At 37.4% G+C, this 19,374-nt stretch overlaps 1 protein-coding gene and 1 long non-coding RNA gene across 3 annotated transcripts in view; one reads left to right on the forward strand and one right to left on the reverse strand.

Annotated features, from left to right (window-relative positions):
* Positions 1 to 11,075, forward strand: part of LOC106938584 (uncharacterized) — a 24,372-nt gene extending 13,297 nt beyond the window's left edge. Inside the window, exons 2-3 of the long non-coding RNA XR_001422657.1 lie at positions 7,231 to 7,235; positions 8,676 to 11,075. This is a non-coding gene — a long non-coding RNA (uncharacterized LOC106938584). The remainder of the gene's footprint in view (positions 1 to 7,230; positions 7,236 to 8,675) is intronic.
* LOC106938583 (probable G-protein coupled receptor 22) lies at positions 3,308 to 13,571 on the reverse strand. Of its 2 annotated transcripts, none has more exons than XM_015020675.1 (5): positions 13,288 to 13,571; positions 11,324 to 11,881; positions 7,622 to 7,766; positions 6,858 to 7,004; positions 3,308 to 4,928 (listed from the first exon to the last, which is right to left on the reverse strand). In XM_015020675.1, exons 3-5 carry the CDS (start codon positions 7,742 to 7,744, stop codon positions 3,876 to 3,878), a joined length of 1,323 nt encoding a protein of 440 aa, XP_014876161.1. In that variant the 5' UTR covers positions 7,745 to 7,766; positions 11,324 to 11,881; positions 13,288 to 13,571; the 3' UTR covers positions 3,308 to 3,875. The 2 variants fall into 2 exon arrangements, with proteins under 2 accessions (XP_014876161.1, XP_014876160.1); XM_015020674.1 differs by having other exon boundaries at positions 11,082 to 11,881.
* Positions 13,572 to 19,374: the final 5,803 nt, after the last annotated feature.

Here is a 19,374-nt window from a genome sequence, read left to right on the forward strand (position 1 = left end):
AATACAAAAACACGGTGGACCGCCTCGACGCCCCGACCACTGGGCTTAGCAAGTTTTCTGGGGGAAACCCTGTAATGCATTCTTTTACTTGTGCTTGTGGTATGCTTCATCTGAAGTTTTTGTTGCAAACATTTGTGCAGTTTTATCTTCATTTGTTCATGGATATCATTAGAATATTTGATAAACTCTGTTTAGGCACACTTTAAAATATCTGTTTATATTCAATCAGCCTCTTATAATCATTAGAAAACTGTGTGCATGAAAGTATGTGTGAGGTTGTGCTCCAGAGCACAGAAGCACTTTGATTCTCCCTAAAATTGAAAAAGTGAGGAAAATAAGTATTTGAACACCCTGCGCCTTTGCAAGTTCTCCCACTTAGAAATCATTAAATTTTTATCTTAGGTGCGTGTACACTGTGAGACATAATCTAAAAAAAAAAAGAAAATCCAGAAATTGTGGTGTATGATTTTTTAAATAATTTGTGTGTTACTGGTCCAAATAAGTATTTAAATACTTGTGAAAATCAATGGTACTGCATCTTTTGTTTGCGATTACAAAGATCAATCATTTCCTGTAGTTCACCAGGTTTACACACTCTGCAGCAGGAATTTTAGCCCATTACTCTACATAGATCTTCTCTAGATCAGCCAGGTTTGTGGGAAGTCACTGAGAAACATGGAGTTTGAGCTCCTCCAAAGATTTTCTATTGGGTTTAGGTCTGGAGACTGGCTAGGCTGCTCCAGAACCTTGCTATGCTTCTTATGGAGCCACTCCTTGGTTATCCTGGCTGTGTGCTTCAGATCATTGTCATTCTGGAAGACCCAGCCACGACCCATCTTCAATGCTCTAACTGAGGTGAGGAATCAGCCCAGAACTACACGGGAGGAGCTGGTCAATGACCTGAAGAGAGCTAGCATCACTGTTTCCAAGGTTACTGTGGGTAATAAACTAAGAGGTCATGGTTTAAAAATCATGCATGGCACAGACGGTTCCCCTGCTTAAATCAGCACACATCGAGGCCCATCTTAAGTTTGACCATGACCATTTGGATGATCTAGAGGAATCATATGGTCAGAAGGTTATGTGGTCAGATGAGGCCAAAATAGAACTTTTTGGTCTTAATTCCAAAGATCCTCTATGTTTAGAGAATAAGTACCATCCCAAAAACACCATTATTACTGTGAAGCATGGGGGTGAAAACATCATGCTTTGGGGGTGTTTTTCTGCATATGGGACAGGCCAACTGCACTGTATTAAGGAGAGGGTGACCGGGGCCATGTATTGCAAGATTTTGGGGAACAACCTCCTTCCCTTTCTTAAGATCAATGATACGCCACGAGGTGAGATCTTGCGAGGGAGATTGACAGTCATGTTTAACTTCTTCCATTTTCTAATAATTGCTCCAACAGTTGATCTGTTTTCACCAAGCTGCTTGCCTATTGCCCCATAACCTTTTCCATCCTTGTGGAGCTCTACAATTTTGTTTCTGGTGTCTTTGGTCAGCTCTTTGGTCTTAGCCATGTTAGTAGTTGGAATCTTACTGATTGTGTGGGGTGGACAGGATTCTATATCCAGCTAACGTGTTTTTCATTTAAAATAATAAGTGGACTAGAGGTGGACTTTTTAGATGTGGGCTAACAGGTCGTTGAGGGCCAGAATTTTTTGCTGATTGGCAGGTGTTCAAATTCTTATTTACAGCAGAAATACACAAATAAATTATTTAAAAAAATCATACATTGTGATTTACAGATTTTTTGTTTTTGATTATGTGTCTCACAGTGGGCATGTACCTAACATGGAAATTTCAAACCCCTCCATGATTTCTAAGTGGGAGAACTTGCAAAGTCGAAGGCTGTTCAAATACTTATTTTCCTGACTGTATTTCATGGTTTAATGTTCTACTCATGCACATACCCAGATCAGAGATGATTCTTACCTAAAGCTCTGTAATGCCCTCTTAAAAATTGTTCGAAAGATCTTTCAAGGATTTAAGCAATATTTAAAACATTCTTGGTCTTTAACACTGATTATCTACATGTGGTGCAACCTTCACAGTCAGTAGAGGAAAAGTGTTAATGATAAAGCAGGACTCCAACTCTAGATCCAATTTTATTGCAGAAATTGGACGATGATGGCAACAGTGGCTATTGTGTCTTTAGTGGTTCAGCATCCTGGCACTTTGCATCCAGTATGCAAAGTGCCAACTTTGTATGATTTTGTAAATAATGACAATTTAATGCAAAGTTGGCACTTTTAATGGACTTTCAATTCAACTTTTAGAGCAACTTTGCATTAAAAGTGACATTATTTACCAAATTACACTTCATGACAACATTCATAAAGACTCCTTCATGTTCATGACAGATGTTATGTCATCTTTATGACAGTGTCATGTCAGTCTTATGCACACCCCTTCAAATAAAGTGTTGCCAAACAGGGCTATGCAGATGTAGGTCTTTTCCATTTATGTTTTCCAGGTCAGTGCTGTTGGTTATCTATTTAACACACTAGTCTTACTTATTAGAAGCAAAAACGTCAGTTCACAAGTTCCAGTGTTTCCTGTGGCCTGCAAATAAATGTAAATAGATGTAATTTGGTAGATACAGAACAGAGAAGTTCTAATACAGAAATGTTATTCTACTGAGCAGTATGTTTGTGTTCTACATAGTATATGCACTCTGTTCTTGGTCTGAACTTCTTTTCCTTGATTTACTGCATTATAACAGCATGGTATGAAGGAAATCAGCCTGTGGTTCTGCTGAGATTCTGCTGAGGAAGCCCACATAACTTTAATAATCAAAGTGGAATCTCATCTCATTAGTCTATTATTTTGTTTAGAACTCGTGCAGCAAATACTGACATTATAGATTAAAAACGAAAAGCAAGCAAAAAAACAATAAACATAGTGGGATATAGAGGAAATTGAATGACTGAAAAATATTATCCAAGCTTAATATAAAGATATCTATGCAGCACTGGGAGAGACTAAATTTTCTAACTTTTTCTGAGGGTCCAAGTACACAAAATGTATTTGAGCTAAAAAAGTGTATTTTCCATTTGTCCCATTTAAAACAGTTCTATACTTTGTTACTGGTAAGTGGCCCATTTTTTAAGAGACCTTAAATAAACAGTTGTGCATCTGCCACAGGTCCTAGGGGAGTCTCTAGTAGCTGTAACAAGTATCCAAACTTCCTGCATCTTGAGAAACTATCAATTACCATCTGTCAGTTTCACAATGCTTTCATATTATGGGGTCTTCTTGTATTCTTTTGTTTAAATAATTAAACAAAAATAAAAAGATAAGAACAATGTAGATGTACAGAAAGTTTTAATGCTTATTTGTCTGATGCATTGTCACTTTGAGTCACTCAGGAGGAAATTGTAGACAACGCGATCCTGACAAATACTGTGCCCTTGGGTATTTATTACAAATGGTGACAAACCAAGTGTTATGTGACTCTTTGTCTCACACTGTATTACACTGAACAACAGGAGCTACTGATTGAATCAATTTTGCAACAGTAACTTCCTTTATTTCAGTCTCTGGGAGTCTATAATAAATAGCATTACGTTAGTATAACCCATGTCTCTTTCTCAGAGAAAACCTTTAACAAGTATTATCTCAAGTTTCATCTTATAAAGATGAAACTTTGTTCATGTCATAACAATTCCATAACAATGATGATACCATCATTTTAGCATTCATCCTTCATACAGTATGTCAACCTGATTTTCAGCTTCATCTAACATTTTCATTAGATTTTTGCTTCCCACTCTTTTTTCCACCATTTTCTGCTTTCTGCTCCTCATCCATATGTTTTAGTTCATTCACTTTTCTGTGTGCTTTCTTGACATATTTACATGAGTTCAGTCTGTCACTCTGCTTCCTCTGAGCAAAGACACTTTTGTCTGGCCTCAGTCTCCTTGAACGTGACCTTTTTGTTTCTCCTGGGGTCAATCCAGGAGTTATGGATGACCACATTGTTTGGTGTTGGTTCTGCTTCCACTACAGACACCACCCTCTTTTTCATCTTACTTTTGAGAACTTTCTGGAACTTTTGCCGAGTGAAGGCATATAGGAGAGGATGAAAGATGGTGGTTCCGTATGCCATTACCAGAAAACCAAGCCGAAGGCGTACAGTCAGGTCACTGGGACCATTACTGAGTATGATTGTGTTGAGGATAGTTATTGGGGTCCAGCACAGAAGGAATGTAGAGATGATCAGAAGAGACATCTTAAAAACTCGTTTCTGTCTTTCCCTTCTCTCTCGATGGCGCTTCACCGCTCTTCTTAGTGCAATTATGACAGATACGGATGTCCGCATGCCTAAAGGTGCATTTCCACTACCCTTGCCTGTGGTGCTGCTCTGTGAAGCTTCTGTAGACTCTGCTTGTGTGGCAGTGCTCAAAGATATGTTGTTTTTGCTCTTTTGCTTTTTCTTGGGTAAGTTGTGTTGAAAGCGTGTTCCAATGCGAATGTTAAGTGCTTGAAGGATCTTGTAGTAAGTTACCAGCATTACCACAGCTGTGAAAAAGAATATGGGGATCTGTGCTAGCAGGTGGTAATATAAGCCTAGCTCTGAGTAATATTCATTCATCTGAGAGACTTTCACTATTGCAGTCTGGTTTACAAGATCTGTACCAGATCTGATGAAGAAACCCACTTCCATGAATGGAACAAAAAAACTGAACAAGGATAGAGCCCAGATGGATCCCAGCAGAGCCACAGCTCGACCCATTGTTAGCACACGGTTTGCTGGTCGAACTGAGATATCATAACGGTCCACAGTGATGGCCAGGACATTTGCAGCAGTAGCCACACTTGCAAAAGACACACAGGCCTCATGGAAGCAGCTGATCAAGGCTGTGTCTGTTTCCAAAGGAAGTAGGATGACTACAGTTGTCAGCGGAATACAGCCTACACACACCTGGAATAGGAAAGGAATTCATGTTACATTCTAAATATAACAGTTTTTTAATCTCAGGTTTGTTAAAAACAGTGGTACCAGAAATAATAACAAAAAGTAAATGGCTTGCAATTGTATAGCGCTTTATCAAGTCCTAGGACTTTTAAAGTGCCTTACACTACTATCAGTCATGCACCCATTCATACACACATTCACATGCTGATAGTGGTAGGTTACATTGTATCCACAGGGGCAGACTGACAGAAAAGAGGTGGCTGACCGGCACCTGGAGGTGAAGTGTCTTGCCAAAGGTTTGAACAAGCAACCCACTAATTACATGACGAAATCTGACATCCTGAGCCAAAACTGCCCAATAAGAGGGGCTTTGGAAGAAATGAAACTATCTGGAAAGGTTATCAGTTATATGCTAATCATTGTATTTTGCAGGTGCTCAGCTAACTATACATAAGCAGTAAAGATTGGATAAACTAGATTCTTGTGTTACAGAAACAATCAATCAGAATTGTCCACTTTTCCCGTCATTGGCCTACGTCAGTGATCATCAGGTCTATTCTCCCCACTCCGTTTCATAAAAAAAAAATCCATAGTGTCACTGATTAATGAATATAGAAACAATAAATGAATGGCTTGTGAAGCTGCTTCCCTCCTATTTATAGCTTAATTTGCAGTTGTATGTTTCTCTTCAGTGAATCAGGTTCAGCTGCCTTTTCAGCCATTTTACAAAATCGGTATGATTAATGAGTTGGCTATTTGTCATCAGCCATTCATTGGGTACACCTTTCTAGTACAAGGTTCATATTGATGATAATACTCAGGAAAGCGATGGGGTTTAAAAAATGCTTATTTAGCACTTTAGGCTTTAGTCTAAGAAGCTTAAAGTGCACCAATAAAATATCCCTCTCACAATGTAGGAGGGATCCATGCTTTCATCTTTTTTCCTAATTCTGATCCGCTTGTGTTGGAGGAGAATTGAAGACTCATCAGACCAGGCAGTATTTTTCCACCTGGTGTGTTATTCTGCTTTTTTTTTTTTTTTTTTTTTTTTTTTTTTTTTTTAAACCCCACATATCCTTATTGCAACTATGTTAATCGGGGCCTGCCATTCCTATGGCAGGTCATAGCAATGGCAGGCTTTGCCTTGGAATGTGAGTGGATTACTTTGCTTTGCACTTTTGCCTCCCATGCAATGCCTAGAGGCACCTATTGTTCTAAATGTAATAAGGTGCCCCTTTATTTATTTATATATTTAATCTTCCGTTACTGTTAATGTGGCCTGTTAACATGGAGGTGAGCGCGCACCTCCATGATACAAATATCAAAAATTGCGACTCAATCTATTACTGACTATTACTTCAGATACTGTTTTTGACTTACTTTGTACTTTGTAGAGGCAATGGTGGGTTGCTAGTTCGAGTCCATGCTTTGCCAGTCTCTGTCTGTGTTGTGTTGGACAAGACACTTCAACTACCTTGAATGCTGGTAGTGGTCATCATAACTGTGCCTACAATCTTGTAACTTACTAGCATCAGTGTGTGAATGATGCTGCATAAATGAGAATGACTGATTTCATTGTAAAGCATATTTGAGTGTCCAGAAATACACTATATAAGTGTTATGTGATTACTTGAACAAGTTGTCTTTAACATATGTGGACAGGCAACCCTAATTAAGTTGGTGGTAAATACATTTTGGTATATCTCTACAGCAGGATTTGAAGGAAATTTAATTTTGCACTGAAGTTAACTAAATTCAAAAGTTTATTTAACATAGCCGATGAGATGGAGAGATGATTTGACAATGTAATATAGAAGGAAGTGATAATGATTTTGTTGTGAAGGGGGATAGGGTAGCAGCTGAAATTTTAATCTTCAACCATTGAGGTTAATGCAAAAACATAAAAGGTATAAACTAGTGGAAGTGAGAACTCACCAACACATCCACCACATGCAGGTTCATGGTGATGATATTGGAAACGGAGCTGATGAGGTTCTGTTTCATGCAGTAGAGGACCAGCACCGTAAGATTGGAGCTTAGGCCCAACACGACCTCCAAAACCAGAAAGCTTGTCAAGGAAACCTTCCAATAGAAATAACAGAAATCTTGTGTTGTGAAAAAGTACAGTATTAAATTTTTCTATGACTGTGTTCTCTGAGCAGTCTCATGCTAATATGGACATTGTTTCCTGAGAACTGAAAAGTGTTTTTAAATATAGATATTCTTATTCAGTATTATAAAATCTATTTTATAATACTGTATTTTCTGTGATGCCAGAAAATGAGATGAAACGACAAGGGGCATCCAGTTCAGGTTCGGGTTCATGCTGGTATGGTTGTATATCATTTATTCCCATAAAGTCTTCTGGCATTTCTTCATTTTTTTTATTTTAAAAAAGGCCTATTCTACTATTTCCACGAACAAGTAACCAACTTGTTAGTGGAACAGTAACTTTAGTGACTGGCCACGGCTCAGTGCATGTCATGAACCCGGGACAGAAGCAAAGGTAACGGTGGGCCAGAATCATCCCACTTTGGCATTTTTGGACAAAAATGCTAAAAATAAGTTTTAAAGAAATTGGTCCTTGGAATGTTTTATGGAAGTGTTTCACTAAATAATATTCATGCAACAGAAAACATTTTGAGATTTGATTTAATTCCTCCTTCAACTCTTTTGCATTAGCCAAGCTAAAAGAATACCTGGAAACTGATTGGATAAATGGCCTCAGACGAAGTTCGGTCAAGGTCATGGAGGTTAGGTGTGTCGTGCACAGTCATGTTGCTCATTGTAGCGACAGAGATTAGGACTGCAGCTGTGTGCATTATCCTGCCAGTAAGAAGTCACCTGGAGAGAGGTTTGCACACAAATAATGCTTTGATTAGATGTGGAAAAACTGTACATCACTTTTTTCTCTGGTGATGTGCAGAGAAAAAAACCCTGTTTCAGGGTCACAGCTACTTGTATTAAACTAGTTATCTTTTCTTTTCCTAACATAACTATAGCTCCTTAGCTTAAAGAGGGAGTCAGTGTTGTGTCCCCACTTCATAACCTACGTTAAATTGTCTCTTGAGGTTATTTGCTCCCAATAGACAGTCACAAAGGCATCATTGCTCCTCTCTCATTAGTTCCCCCCACACAAATGTAGTTGTGTCAAAAACCCAAAACGTTGTAAGGTGTTCTTACAGCGGTGAGAAATCACGTATCTCTCTGGGCATGTTTTTACTACATACTTTTTGCATTTTATTAAAACATAACTTTCACATAATTTTTATCAGCTAGATGTTTTAGATGTGATGCTGTCTGAATATTGTTGAAATGCACAGCACAACTAATGGTCATTTAAAAAAAATGTTTTTTATGTTTTTATTTATTTATTATTCTTTATTTTAGAGGTATTGAGAAGATTACAAGAGCACAATTTCAGTCTATGATCAGATACATAATTCCTTCTCTTTACATTTCCATTTACAAAAACAAAAAAAAGATGGAACAAGGGAGTATTATTTTGGAAAAACGTTACTTTTATGTTTATAACAATAAGTAAATTATATAGCAAATAAACACACTCTGAAGAATGAACCCTCTCTTTTTTAATTCTCAATAATCTAGTATTCTTGCATATTGTGATTTGTTGACGTAGGACACCCATTTGGACCACAAGATAGTATAAACTTGTTCAGTTGAAAACGAATTAAAAATGTTAATCTTTTCATCTGATAGATTTCATTAACACTCTATCCCATTCTTCTAAAGGGAGGAGCCAGCATCTGGTGACAGGTTTTTCACAGGCTGTAATTAGTATTTGAAACAGATATTTTGCATTGTCAGGCAGGGATTCTGTGTCACCTAGAATAAAGATAGCAAATTTAAAAGGTATTCTTATATTCTAGATATTTTCAATAGTTTTGTGTATTTCTATCCAACAGTGTCTTATAATTGTACAGTCCCAGAATATATGCCAGTGGTTTGGTTCTGTGTTTCCACATTGCCTCCAGCATTTAGGCTCTGCCCTGGTACAATAAATTTTCTGTTTTGGTGTTATAAAAAATCTAATCAGGCATGTCCAGTTAAATTCTCTCCATGAGTACGAATCGGTACATCTCCAAACTGTCACAAATTAACTGTTCCATTCTTCTGTGATTTCCATTTTACTTTCATTTTCCTATTTTGTTTTCACATATGAAGTTGAATATGTTTTTTTACTCATAAATCCCTTGTATAACCGTAATACCTTTTTTTAGATTTTGCCTGATATTCAACTAATGGTCATTTTAACAGTTCAATGACTGCAATCAAACAAAAATAACAGGCACAGGTCTGGCTACTTTGGAGGAAAAACATAAAGAGCAAGTTTTCTGGGGGAAACCTTGAACCTTGTTTTCAATGTTGATTGCTATGGCATTTTAAAAAACACATATGTTTTATTCCTCATATTCCTAAATATGAGGAAATATAATGAGATTTTGTGTAATTTAGTTATGCCACATATTTAAAGTGTGCATAATATGAAAATTTATTCCACCTCTATTTTGTGATGAAGGATGTAATGTTCAGTTTTGGCTGTGTTTGGATGAAGTGCATGTCCTGACTTCACAATTTTTATCATTTTCACTTGTTTCAGGTTTAGGTAACTCATTTTGAGTTAAAACATAATAGCCTGAGGGCCACATGTGTTCAGATAAGGATTAGCTCAATTGGAAATCAGGTCAGGCTACTGACCGTACAGCAGTTTCTCACAGGGCTGACGGGCGTCTACATAGTACCCAGGATTAAGTAATATCAGTGGGTAGTGGTGCTGGGGAAAAACAATTTCCGTTTAATTATTGTCTAAAAAATTACTATAATGACAATAAAGATTGCCTTTATAATGCAATATGACAGACATAGGGTATGCCATTGTGACAATAATATGACATATCAGACTATATTTGGAAGCACTAATTAACTATTTGGAGCAACCAGTAGATCAGTTTTACAAGTCAAAGAAGCAGCACCCAGTGTTCTAAATGCTGTTTGAATTATTTTATACTAAAGTTGAATAATACTTTTGTAGTCTTACTAAAATGAATTCAATATGAATGGCACTATTAAGATTTTTTTCTTCTTGTTTCCTCATGTCTGGTAAAGGAAATTTATGTATTTAGTTTATAGTTTTTAAAAATATATCTTGATAGTTATAGATTATTTTAAATGGGTCCTTCACTTTTGTAATCTGAATTGTTCATCTATCTGAATTGTCTATCTATTATGATAATCATTGAAATTGTTCATGAAGCATCTAAAAAAATCCATGGCAGCCTGGTTTTGCTGGTGCTCCTTTTTTGTATGCTTAGTGCCCATTTTATAAGAAAGTGAATTTGAAGTGTTATTTACTTAAGGTTGATTATGTAATCTGATATTTAATACAGGCAAGATATCTACTTGATAAGTTTCCCACACAACTCCATCTCAAAAACCATCCACATAGTGCATAAATAAAATCAAATTTTCATGTTGCTAGTAATAGCAACTTAGCAACTTATTGTAAAATAAGTATAAAATTAAGTCTTTGAAAGCAATATTTAGTCACAAGACAAGTCTTATCTGTTATGTGACTACAATTAAACACCAAAAATTGTTAATCTTTTTTATTTTACCAACATTTTCTTTTCTAACAGGGAGACCTGAGTCTAATGTAGAATCTGTGAAGGGACCTAAAGACTGAAGTGATGGCAGGGAGGTCTTCCAACCTGCAAGTTGGAGCTCATCACCAAAAATCTGTTTCTAGAGTAAACGGTAAAAATGCCAGTCCACCAGGGGTATGAATAAATTAGGGTTAACCTGTCCAAAGAAAACTTTGAATAATTTGAATCAGGGTGTAGACTTTGACTTTCTGAAAAAAACAAAGGGTTTTCCCACATTAATTTGAAATTTAATTTAAAACCTTTTCATGCATCAGAAATATTCTCCACCACATTTTGACCCTTTATACTTGGAAAATGTGAACAATTATTATTATAATTATTATTATTATTATTATTTGACATCTTTGCAGTGTCCTGGTTTTTCTGCTGAATCAGTAAGTCAGACACCGGAACACACTATGAGGAAACCTTGGTTCCTCTTGTGGTTTGAACTGAAGACAAGTAAACACAGGTGTGATATCAGGCTTTGACTCACCGATCCCTCCCATTACTGTCCTCTCGACTCAGCTGTCACAGTTGCTACAAGGATCCTACTGGAGTATGTCACGTCATCCCACTATGTTGAGACTTTATGAGGTCACTTCCCATCATGCCACTTGGATTTACAATGGCCTTTCTTTATCAGCTTAATATAATTACTAAAAATCCAGAAGTGTTTTAGTGATCTTTACGATTAGGGATAATAGATATTCAAGTGCAAGCAGAAGCAGCACTCACCCACCCCTCGTGCCTTGCAGCATCAGTGTGGTGCACTAAGATCAATGGTTTCTTTCATACAAAGCTCAATCTTGTCATTGTGCCTTTGTGCTTGAACTGTTGTCATCTCCAGGGCAAAATAATGACAGCTTCTTAACAGTCCTTCTTCGCTCTACCAATCACTATTATCCATGGAATGTTTCCACACTTTCAGAGTCGTCTATTTGGAGATCCTTATATTCACCTCTTGCAAGTGTAAAAAATTCCAGAGAACATCAGAGAGAAAAAAATTACAAGAAAAACTACCACAGAGAAGGAATGCAACTTTGTGTGGTTTCTCCAGTGAGCTCAAAGCAATTTCCTCTTCAAATCCCTTAAGTCCAAACGTGGAACCAATGGCTAGATATCCTGATGTACGTCATGGTAAGACCTTTTACAACATTCAAGTCTCCAGTGCCCTTCATTCTGGACATCCTTAATACTTTATAAATGGTTGAAGTGGCTGTGAGGGAGGCAGAGAACAGGCATGTTCCCCAGTCATCACTTCCCCTGAGATTATCTTCTGCTCCCATTCAGATTCTGTGGAGACAAGGAAAGAACAAAATCTTTGGGTCACCTTGAAATAGATTATTATCCTGTGGTCTGGCTGTTGGATCACATAGTCCAATTAAAGCTCAGCCATCATCCCCTGATACTTAGATGCCTGCCTGTGAATGGTTACAGAGTTGTTTGTGTGTATGAAGAGTGTCTGTTTAATCAGTTTTAGTTGCCCTGCTCTGAGTCTTTGATGCTTCTCATCATATGTTGTTCAGCAAATGAGCAGCGAAAACTGTGAACTACTTGTCTGCAGACTGTCTCAGAGGAGTGTATTATACATTTACTGACTAGCTTAAACATTTAAATATGACCTTTTTTATTGCTCAGAATCACTATATTTATACATTTTCTTTTATTTTTAAGCATTTACTACATTCCCTAATAAAAATGTGGGTATAAGGTATAAACTGGAATAAATGTGAAAATCTGAAATATTTCTTTCTTTTGGGGTGACCTAATAGATCTTTTATTTTTTATTTAAATGACTTTAAATGCATTCCAAAGCAGTCGATCAAAATGTTTTAATAGGTGTAGAATTTGAATTGTGTAGCATCTCAGCTTGTGTGGTCCATAGTTTCCATACTAAATCCAAGTTATCCCAGGTAGTGACAATAAGGACGGCCATCTCTGGGATAGGATTCTACCTCCCAAGTTCAGAAGAATGGGACGAGTGGAGGTAAGCAGCTGAAATTCGACCCACAGGACCTCTTATCCAGGGAAGCTTTAACACGGTTAGCTGCTACAGAGCCAATAGTAGGCCTAGCTAATATTTTGTGGCTAATAAATTTAATACTAAATGAGAAAAAAAAACAAAAAAAAAACTAGTGCAAGTCAATAGGGCACTTTCCCTATCATTGGCATTTAATGTAACTTTTATTTAAGCTTATCTTTAATGTAACTTTTTTAATGTTGCACAGTGTGTGACAGTAAAAGTGAATCAAAGTCCATGCTGTTGGTTGATGAATAAAAATGATGGGGTTCTTTGTTTTGAGGCACTTAATAGAACTGTGGAAAAAAGCTGACTTTTACAGCACCCGGTGTTAGAACTCTAAACTGAAATTGAAGCAATAGTTTCTCCAGCTGTTGAATATATTATTTTTGACACAAAGCATTTGTTTAGCTCACCAGCAGTAAGGACTGCTTTAGCATGTTTAGTTTCCAGCACTGTGAGTGGTCCGAGTCCGAGAGGTTGTCTCTGTGAGACTTGACTGTGCTGGGAATTATCTTGTTCAATTGTTCTTTTGGTTAAATAATTATTGTGTAAAAACCTGGTTCAAACCTCCAACCTGCCAACATGTGTTTTTGATTAACATATATTTTTGCAGTAGCTTCTTGCCACACATGCAAACCAGCAACAGCGTTCTTGTAATTGTCAAGCGTTAGTTTACCTGAGAAGTACGATCTTTCTGTGTGAAGCTTTGTCATCTGTCACCAAAGATATCCTGCTGCTCAAAGGTAATGGTGAGCTTTAGCTTGTTTCCCCTTCAGTGAATCGTCTGTGGTACGCTGTTGAATCCCTTCAGAATGTAAAATTAAAGAGAAGAAGGTGTACAGCAAGAGAGGCTAGAGCAAACGGTGGAGACGCTGCTGCTCTTCCTCTCCTCTCCTCTCTGCTGTGTTTCTTTCCGTCTGTCTCTATGTCATGCTTTTCCTGCCTCCAGCAGCACTCCCCACTCATCTATCACCTCCTCTATTGGCCATCTCTAGCAATCTTTTTCTGTTTTCTCCTCTATACCTATACGCTTGACTATTTGGTCTCAGATTTAGCTAATTTTTATACTCCTATAAATTTTTTATTCAGGGCTTTCTGGATTGTCTTCATCACTGCATCCAATCCACCCGTTGTTTTTTAGTTTTTCTATAGTAATATCAAATTACATTTATATGACTTGATTTAAAACATCTGACATAAATGGTGTCTATGGCAGTTGTAATGACCATATGCATTTTGTCAGGACTTTGGCCACTCCTCCACCGTTTGTGTTTGCATAGCACCTGCCGGATGGTGCATGCCTGATTGCTCCAATCTGGCTACCATTTGAGCAGTTAAAGTTGTCCTTATTGCCTGCCGAGTGTATTTGGAGTGAAGCTTGTCAGTGGACTAATTAGGGGTGCTTGGCATTGGCATGGCAACAGTGGCACAGCCAGGCTAAGCAAACACAGACTGATAGATCAGGATTTAGATTAGAGCCCTTCTGTTGTCCTCCAGAATTCATTTTTCTCTGTGTGTGAAAAACAGGAAAATAAATTGTTCAGGTGTTTGCAATAAACAACACATACAGCTTAAATTGTTCAAAGAAATTAATATTATAAGTAGTTTATTCAACATTCTGTGACATTCCATTGCATCTTAAAAATATACCTGAGTCCCAGAATTCATACATTTATACATTCATACATTTAAAAGTCTACTGAAACTGGTTAACTGAAGAGGGTCACAGCTACTCTTATGTCAATCTTCTTTTTAGATTTTTTTTTCAGCACTACAGACCTTTATTAGTAGTCACCATACAGGAAATGGGTGGAAAGAAAAGGGGGAAAGAGATGAAACAAAGATCCGAGAGTCAGGAATTGAACACAGGAATTGAACCACAGACTCTGTATGTGGGGTGCTCGCTCTGCCTCTCATCTTAAGCCACTCTTAAATAATTTTATGATGTCTTATTTTCTCTTGTTAGTCTTTGTTGTAGCATTTAATTCTATGTAGATTCTGATTTATTTTGTGTTGCATCTTCAGTCTTGAGAATGAAAAAGTGGAATCAGCAGGTTAGACCTCAAAGAAAAGCAGTAATTGATCATCGCATCTCTCATCCCAGCAGACTGTTCAGTGTATTTCCTCTTATTTCTGTCTAGTTTTTGCAAAATGTTACTTTGGGTTCCAAAATCTGCAGATGTCAATTAAATGAAGCATCAGTCAAGGAGCCACCTTACAATTTGGTACTACAACACTCTTCATAGGAGTGGAGAGTGTCTTATGATTGGAACTTTGATGGTGGCAGATGGAAGACCTCCAGGTCTTCCATGTGGTTGTATAACACATTATTGATATATTACTAACTTATCATATAAATTGGGTTACTACTGCCAAATGTGTTATTTCCAATTCTAAATGTTAGCAAACATCTTAAGTTACTACAGGTCTATTATTTTCTACTCATTTTTTTAAGTGTCTTTTGGATTTTTTAGCCATCGTGCCACTGATTTTTGTTCTCCTGATTAGTTCAGTGCTTCCTTGGAAAAGCGGGACTATTTCTTGCCAAGTGTAGAATTGTCCTCTTTCGGACCACAAGGCAAACTACACTAGGAACATTCAGCTGTTCAGAGACTTGTACCCTTTGACTGACTGATAACTAATAATGCTACTAAAAATTATTTTACCACTGAGATTATCCTGCAGGTGGACAAGGACTTTCTTCCTCTCCTGCTAATTTGAGTTTGCCAGTGTGTATGAGAGACTGAGATTATTGGTAATCTGAGTCACTGCATTCTCAATTCATTCCTTTACTACCTAGAGCAGGGCACATCTGTGCCAGAGCTCTGCCTATCCCCTGGGAAATGTCTCCTCATAACCAGAGGTCTCCTTTTGGTGTGCATGACTATGCACAGCACTGTGATCAGTGAGCACATTATGACACAAATCAGAAAAGACCAACTCACACAAAGACTTCTTCACAGAGCTCAGCTGTTCCATCTTTATTTCTGCTAGGCTTGGTAAACAGCCAGTAGCTTTGGACAGATTGCTTTTGAATCTGCACAATACTTAAGTCCTTCACCTGTGTAATAAGAATAATACATCTTTCTTCCTTTGTAGGTGTACTATAGACCTGAAATGTAAAAAGAATCAATTCAGATCCTACAATTAGCAAAAAAAAAAAAATCAAACTATTTAATGTAAGACAACTTTAGGTTCTTTTGTTGTCTGTTCATTCTGAATTATTTGTGGTGGTCAATTCTTTCATCTTCTGACAAGCTTTATGGAGGTGTTGATTTCATTTTACAGAAGGTTTAGGTACCAACCCGTAGTGCCAAAAGTACTAGTGCCTGCTTTAGTCACCAATGGTAATGCCAGAAACTGGGTTGACCTAAACCACACAGAGAATCTCAGGACTATTGTCAAGTAGTCCATTGGCCAGTTTTCATTAGCTGCAAGTCTGAACCATCAAAATAAAAGTAAATGCTTGGGCCCATAACTGTGTGGAAGGAATCTTTAATGAGTGTACTTTCTTGGAAAAAAAATTACTGAAACATTTGCATGGTATTCCAGGGGCATCTTATAGAGGGGAAAAGTTATGACAATTCCAAGGGCCCTTGACCAACAGGGGCCCCCGCACAATAAAGTATTATTATTATTATTATTATTTATTTTATTTATTTTTTTACAGAAATATATATATAAAAAATTGCGGCCCTGTCAGTTGCGGCCCTGTTATTGTGATTTCTAAAATTGTTTTTAGCAGGAAAAATTAAATGTTATCCCTCCCAGACCAAAAACCACACCTCCATGTTTGTACTGAACTCCCCCCATGAATCTGCATGAAATGGTTTGTTCCTGCTTAGCACTGACAGTGATGGTGTTCAGCAGCAATCAGTAGAAGACAAGAAAGACTGTAGCAGTTACTATCCTGCCTAGAAAAATCATGAAGTCAAATTAAAAACAATAAAAATAAAATAGAGAGAACAAGACAAGAGTGTGAATTTGTAACAGTTTTTCTCCAAGAGAGACGAGTAGAATGTGTTAGATTATCAATCATATATATATATATTTTTTTTTTAAATGGACAGATCATTTATTAAGTGAAAACTTCAAACATATTTTCTTTTTGACCATCATGATAAGAGGTTGTACAGATTCTGAGATTCTGTACTATTCTCAGATTATTCTTTTTTTTTTAAACCATGCCTATTGTTCATATTAAATCTGATATTGAATTAGTTTTAGTCCTGTGCTGTGTATTACTTTTGGACACCAGAGCTTTGCTTCTGTGTATTTCCAACCTCTCATCTTTTTCTCTGACTTGCAGTGCAGGCAAGTGTACTGTCAAACATTTTCAGATGAGAGAGGTTCATTTGGATTTAATCTTTTTTCTTATGAAATTCTGTGCTATGACGCTACCATAGAGCACAAGTCATGTTAATGCAGCAAAGTTAAATCTGAGGCAGTTTTCTACTTTAATTTCAGCCATCTGACCTGCTGAAACCTCAACTATTTTATTTTATCTAACCTTTATGTAACCAAGTGAGTTGTTAAGAACAAATTCTTAGTTCCAATAGCGACCTGGTGGAGAGGAAAGAACAAAGCTGTTTGTGTAGCAACCAGACTCTCCTCTAAGCCAGAAATGGGAGGGTACAATAATACAATATACTTAGAAATATCAGTATATAGCCAAACCAGTTTCACGATTGACTCGACTCCCTTCAGTTTCTTTTATATTAACCCACAACAAACATCATCTCAAACCATTATTACAGATAAAAAAAAATCAATCATGCAAACAGACACAAAGTCACTGATGACTCCAGAATCCACGTTTGACATCACAGCTGGACCCCTTTGTCTTGGACAGAGCAGTGGTATTTCTGAACCACATCAGCTGTGAGTTTAGTCTACTACGCCAACATTAAAAATAGGCCAGACTAGGGTGTGCCAGTGGTGCAGGGATAAAGCGTGTCCCATGTAAGGAGGCCTTAGTCCTCAATGTGGCTGCCGCAGGTTCGAGTCCCGGCCTGATGATCTTTGCTGCTTGTCTTCCCCTACTTTCATATCTCACTTTTCTGTCTGACAACTTTCAAATAAATAACTCTTAAAAAAGGCTAAAAGGTTGTAGATTAGTAATACTCACCAGCTTGTTGCTTACTGTCTGTTATTCACATTGTAACAGTGTGTCCATGTTCTGGTCTGCCTGGCCTGCTCTCTTCACACACACCACCTCATATAATGCTGCATGAACATTCAGGTTTCTCTCTTTTCTGGTTAAAGACCTAATAGCATAATGTTTAACAACAGCAGCAATGTTAATTTTAGTAGTTTGTCTATGATGCTACATTTTCAGATGCTCATTGTTTAATGGACTTAATTCATTATACTGGTAGAATACAATCAACTGATTGTCCACTGCAACATTTTTCTGCAAGTTGAGCCAGTATATGTTCCTCTGGTATAAAACTAGGGTGACAGTGAGTGAAGAAACAATGCAGGGGAAAAAGCAGTTGAAATGTTTAACAGGCTGTCAGAAGTGCTATGTGCTTCTTTGAAACAAGTGTTGTTGACAAATCTGTCAAGCTGACTTGTCCTGCTGTCATCTTCTCTGTCAGCAGGATGAAATATGATAATTTAATTACAAAGGAGACGTGTTGATGAAGTATCAGAGTATAATTTGAACAATAGTCGACTAAACATTTTTGTACAAGTACACTTTACAGTTTGAAGATATAAATGCCCTGGTTCTCAATCTGTCCCTTTACAAATCTGGGTAAAGTTTTTTTTTTTTTTTTCTTGAAAGGTTTAAACACTACCAATGCATAAAAAAGTGCACCCTACATTGTTACATTATATAAATGATCTGGTCTGTAAAAGGTTCCTAATTAAAGCAAGTCCTAAAGTATAGAAAATATAGGCTGCTCAGTTGCAGGTTTCTTCATGTGAAAAGGAAACTAGTTCGTCCCACTGTCACCACATACTTCTTTAGGAGGAGGAATTGCTCCACAGACAATGACTGGCTGATATGAACTGGACCTTCTTCCTTGTTTATTTATTAAGCCCCATTCAAACAAAGCAAGGAAAAGAGCTTTTTATATATATATATATATTTTAAAGGTTTTGTTGGCTCTAGTGGCCTTTATTTGAAAGTAGTTTGAGAGGAAAGAGAGGGGGAAGACATGCGGCAAATGTCACCAGGCCGCGACTCGAACCTGCAACCACTGGCATGAAGACTAAGGCCTCAATACATGGGTTGTGCTTTGCCCCTGTGCCACAGCACCCCAGGAAAAGAGCTTTAGAGGAAATTGAATAAAAGACTTAAATAATTTTAATAGGTATACTGTCCTAGTGTCTGTTTGGGCGCATCTTGCATGCAGAATTGCCTTAATTTTGTATCATATAGATTCAACAAAGTGTCAGATACATTCCTCAGACATCTTGTTCCATATATTAACATGATATTGTCTCACAGTTGATGATCTGTCTTCTGTGCATTCATGATATGGAGTCCCACTTCCACCACATCCCAAATCCAGATCCTTGTACTTGGATCTGTTGAGTGTGGAGAACACTGGACTACAGTGAATTCACTGTTGTGTACTAGATATAATCAGAACTTTGTGACATGTTGCATTGTCCTACTAGAATTAAGTATCGGAAGATGGGTCCACAGTGGTCATAAACTGATGGGCATAGCAACGATACTCAGGTATGCTCATGCAGGGTTAAATGGTGCTTAGTTGGTACTAATGAGTGTAGAGCAATGGTGGCAACTCCA

Source organism: Poecilia latipinna, unplaced genomic scaffold, assembly GCF_001443285.1.
Source record: "Poecilia latipinna isolate Pla-1442-1.1 unplaced genomic scaffold, P_latipinna-1.0 Scaffold2633, whole genome shotgun sequence".
Lineage (NCBI taxonomy): Eukaryota > Metazoa > Chordata > Actinopteri > Cyprinodontiformes > Poeciliidae > Poecilia > Poecilia latipinna.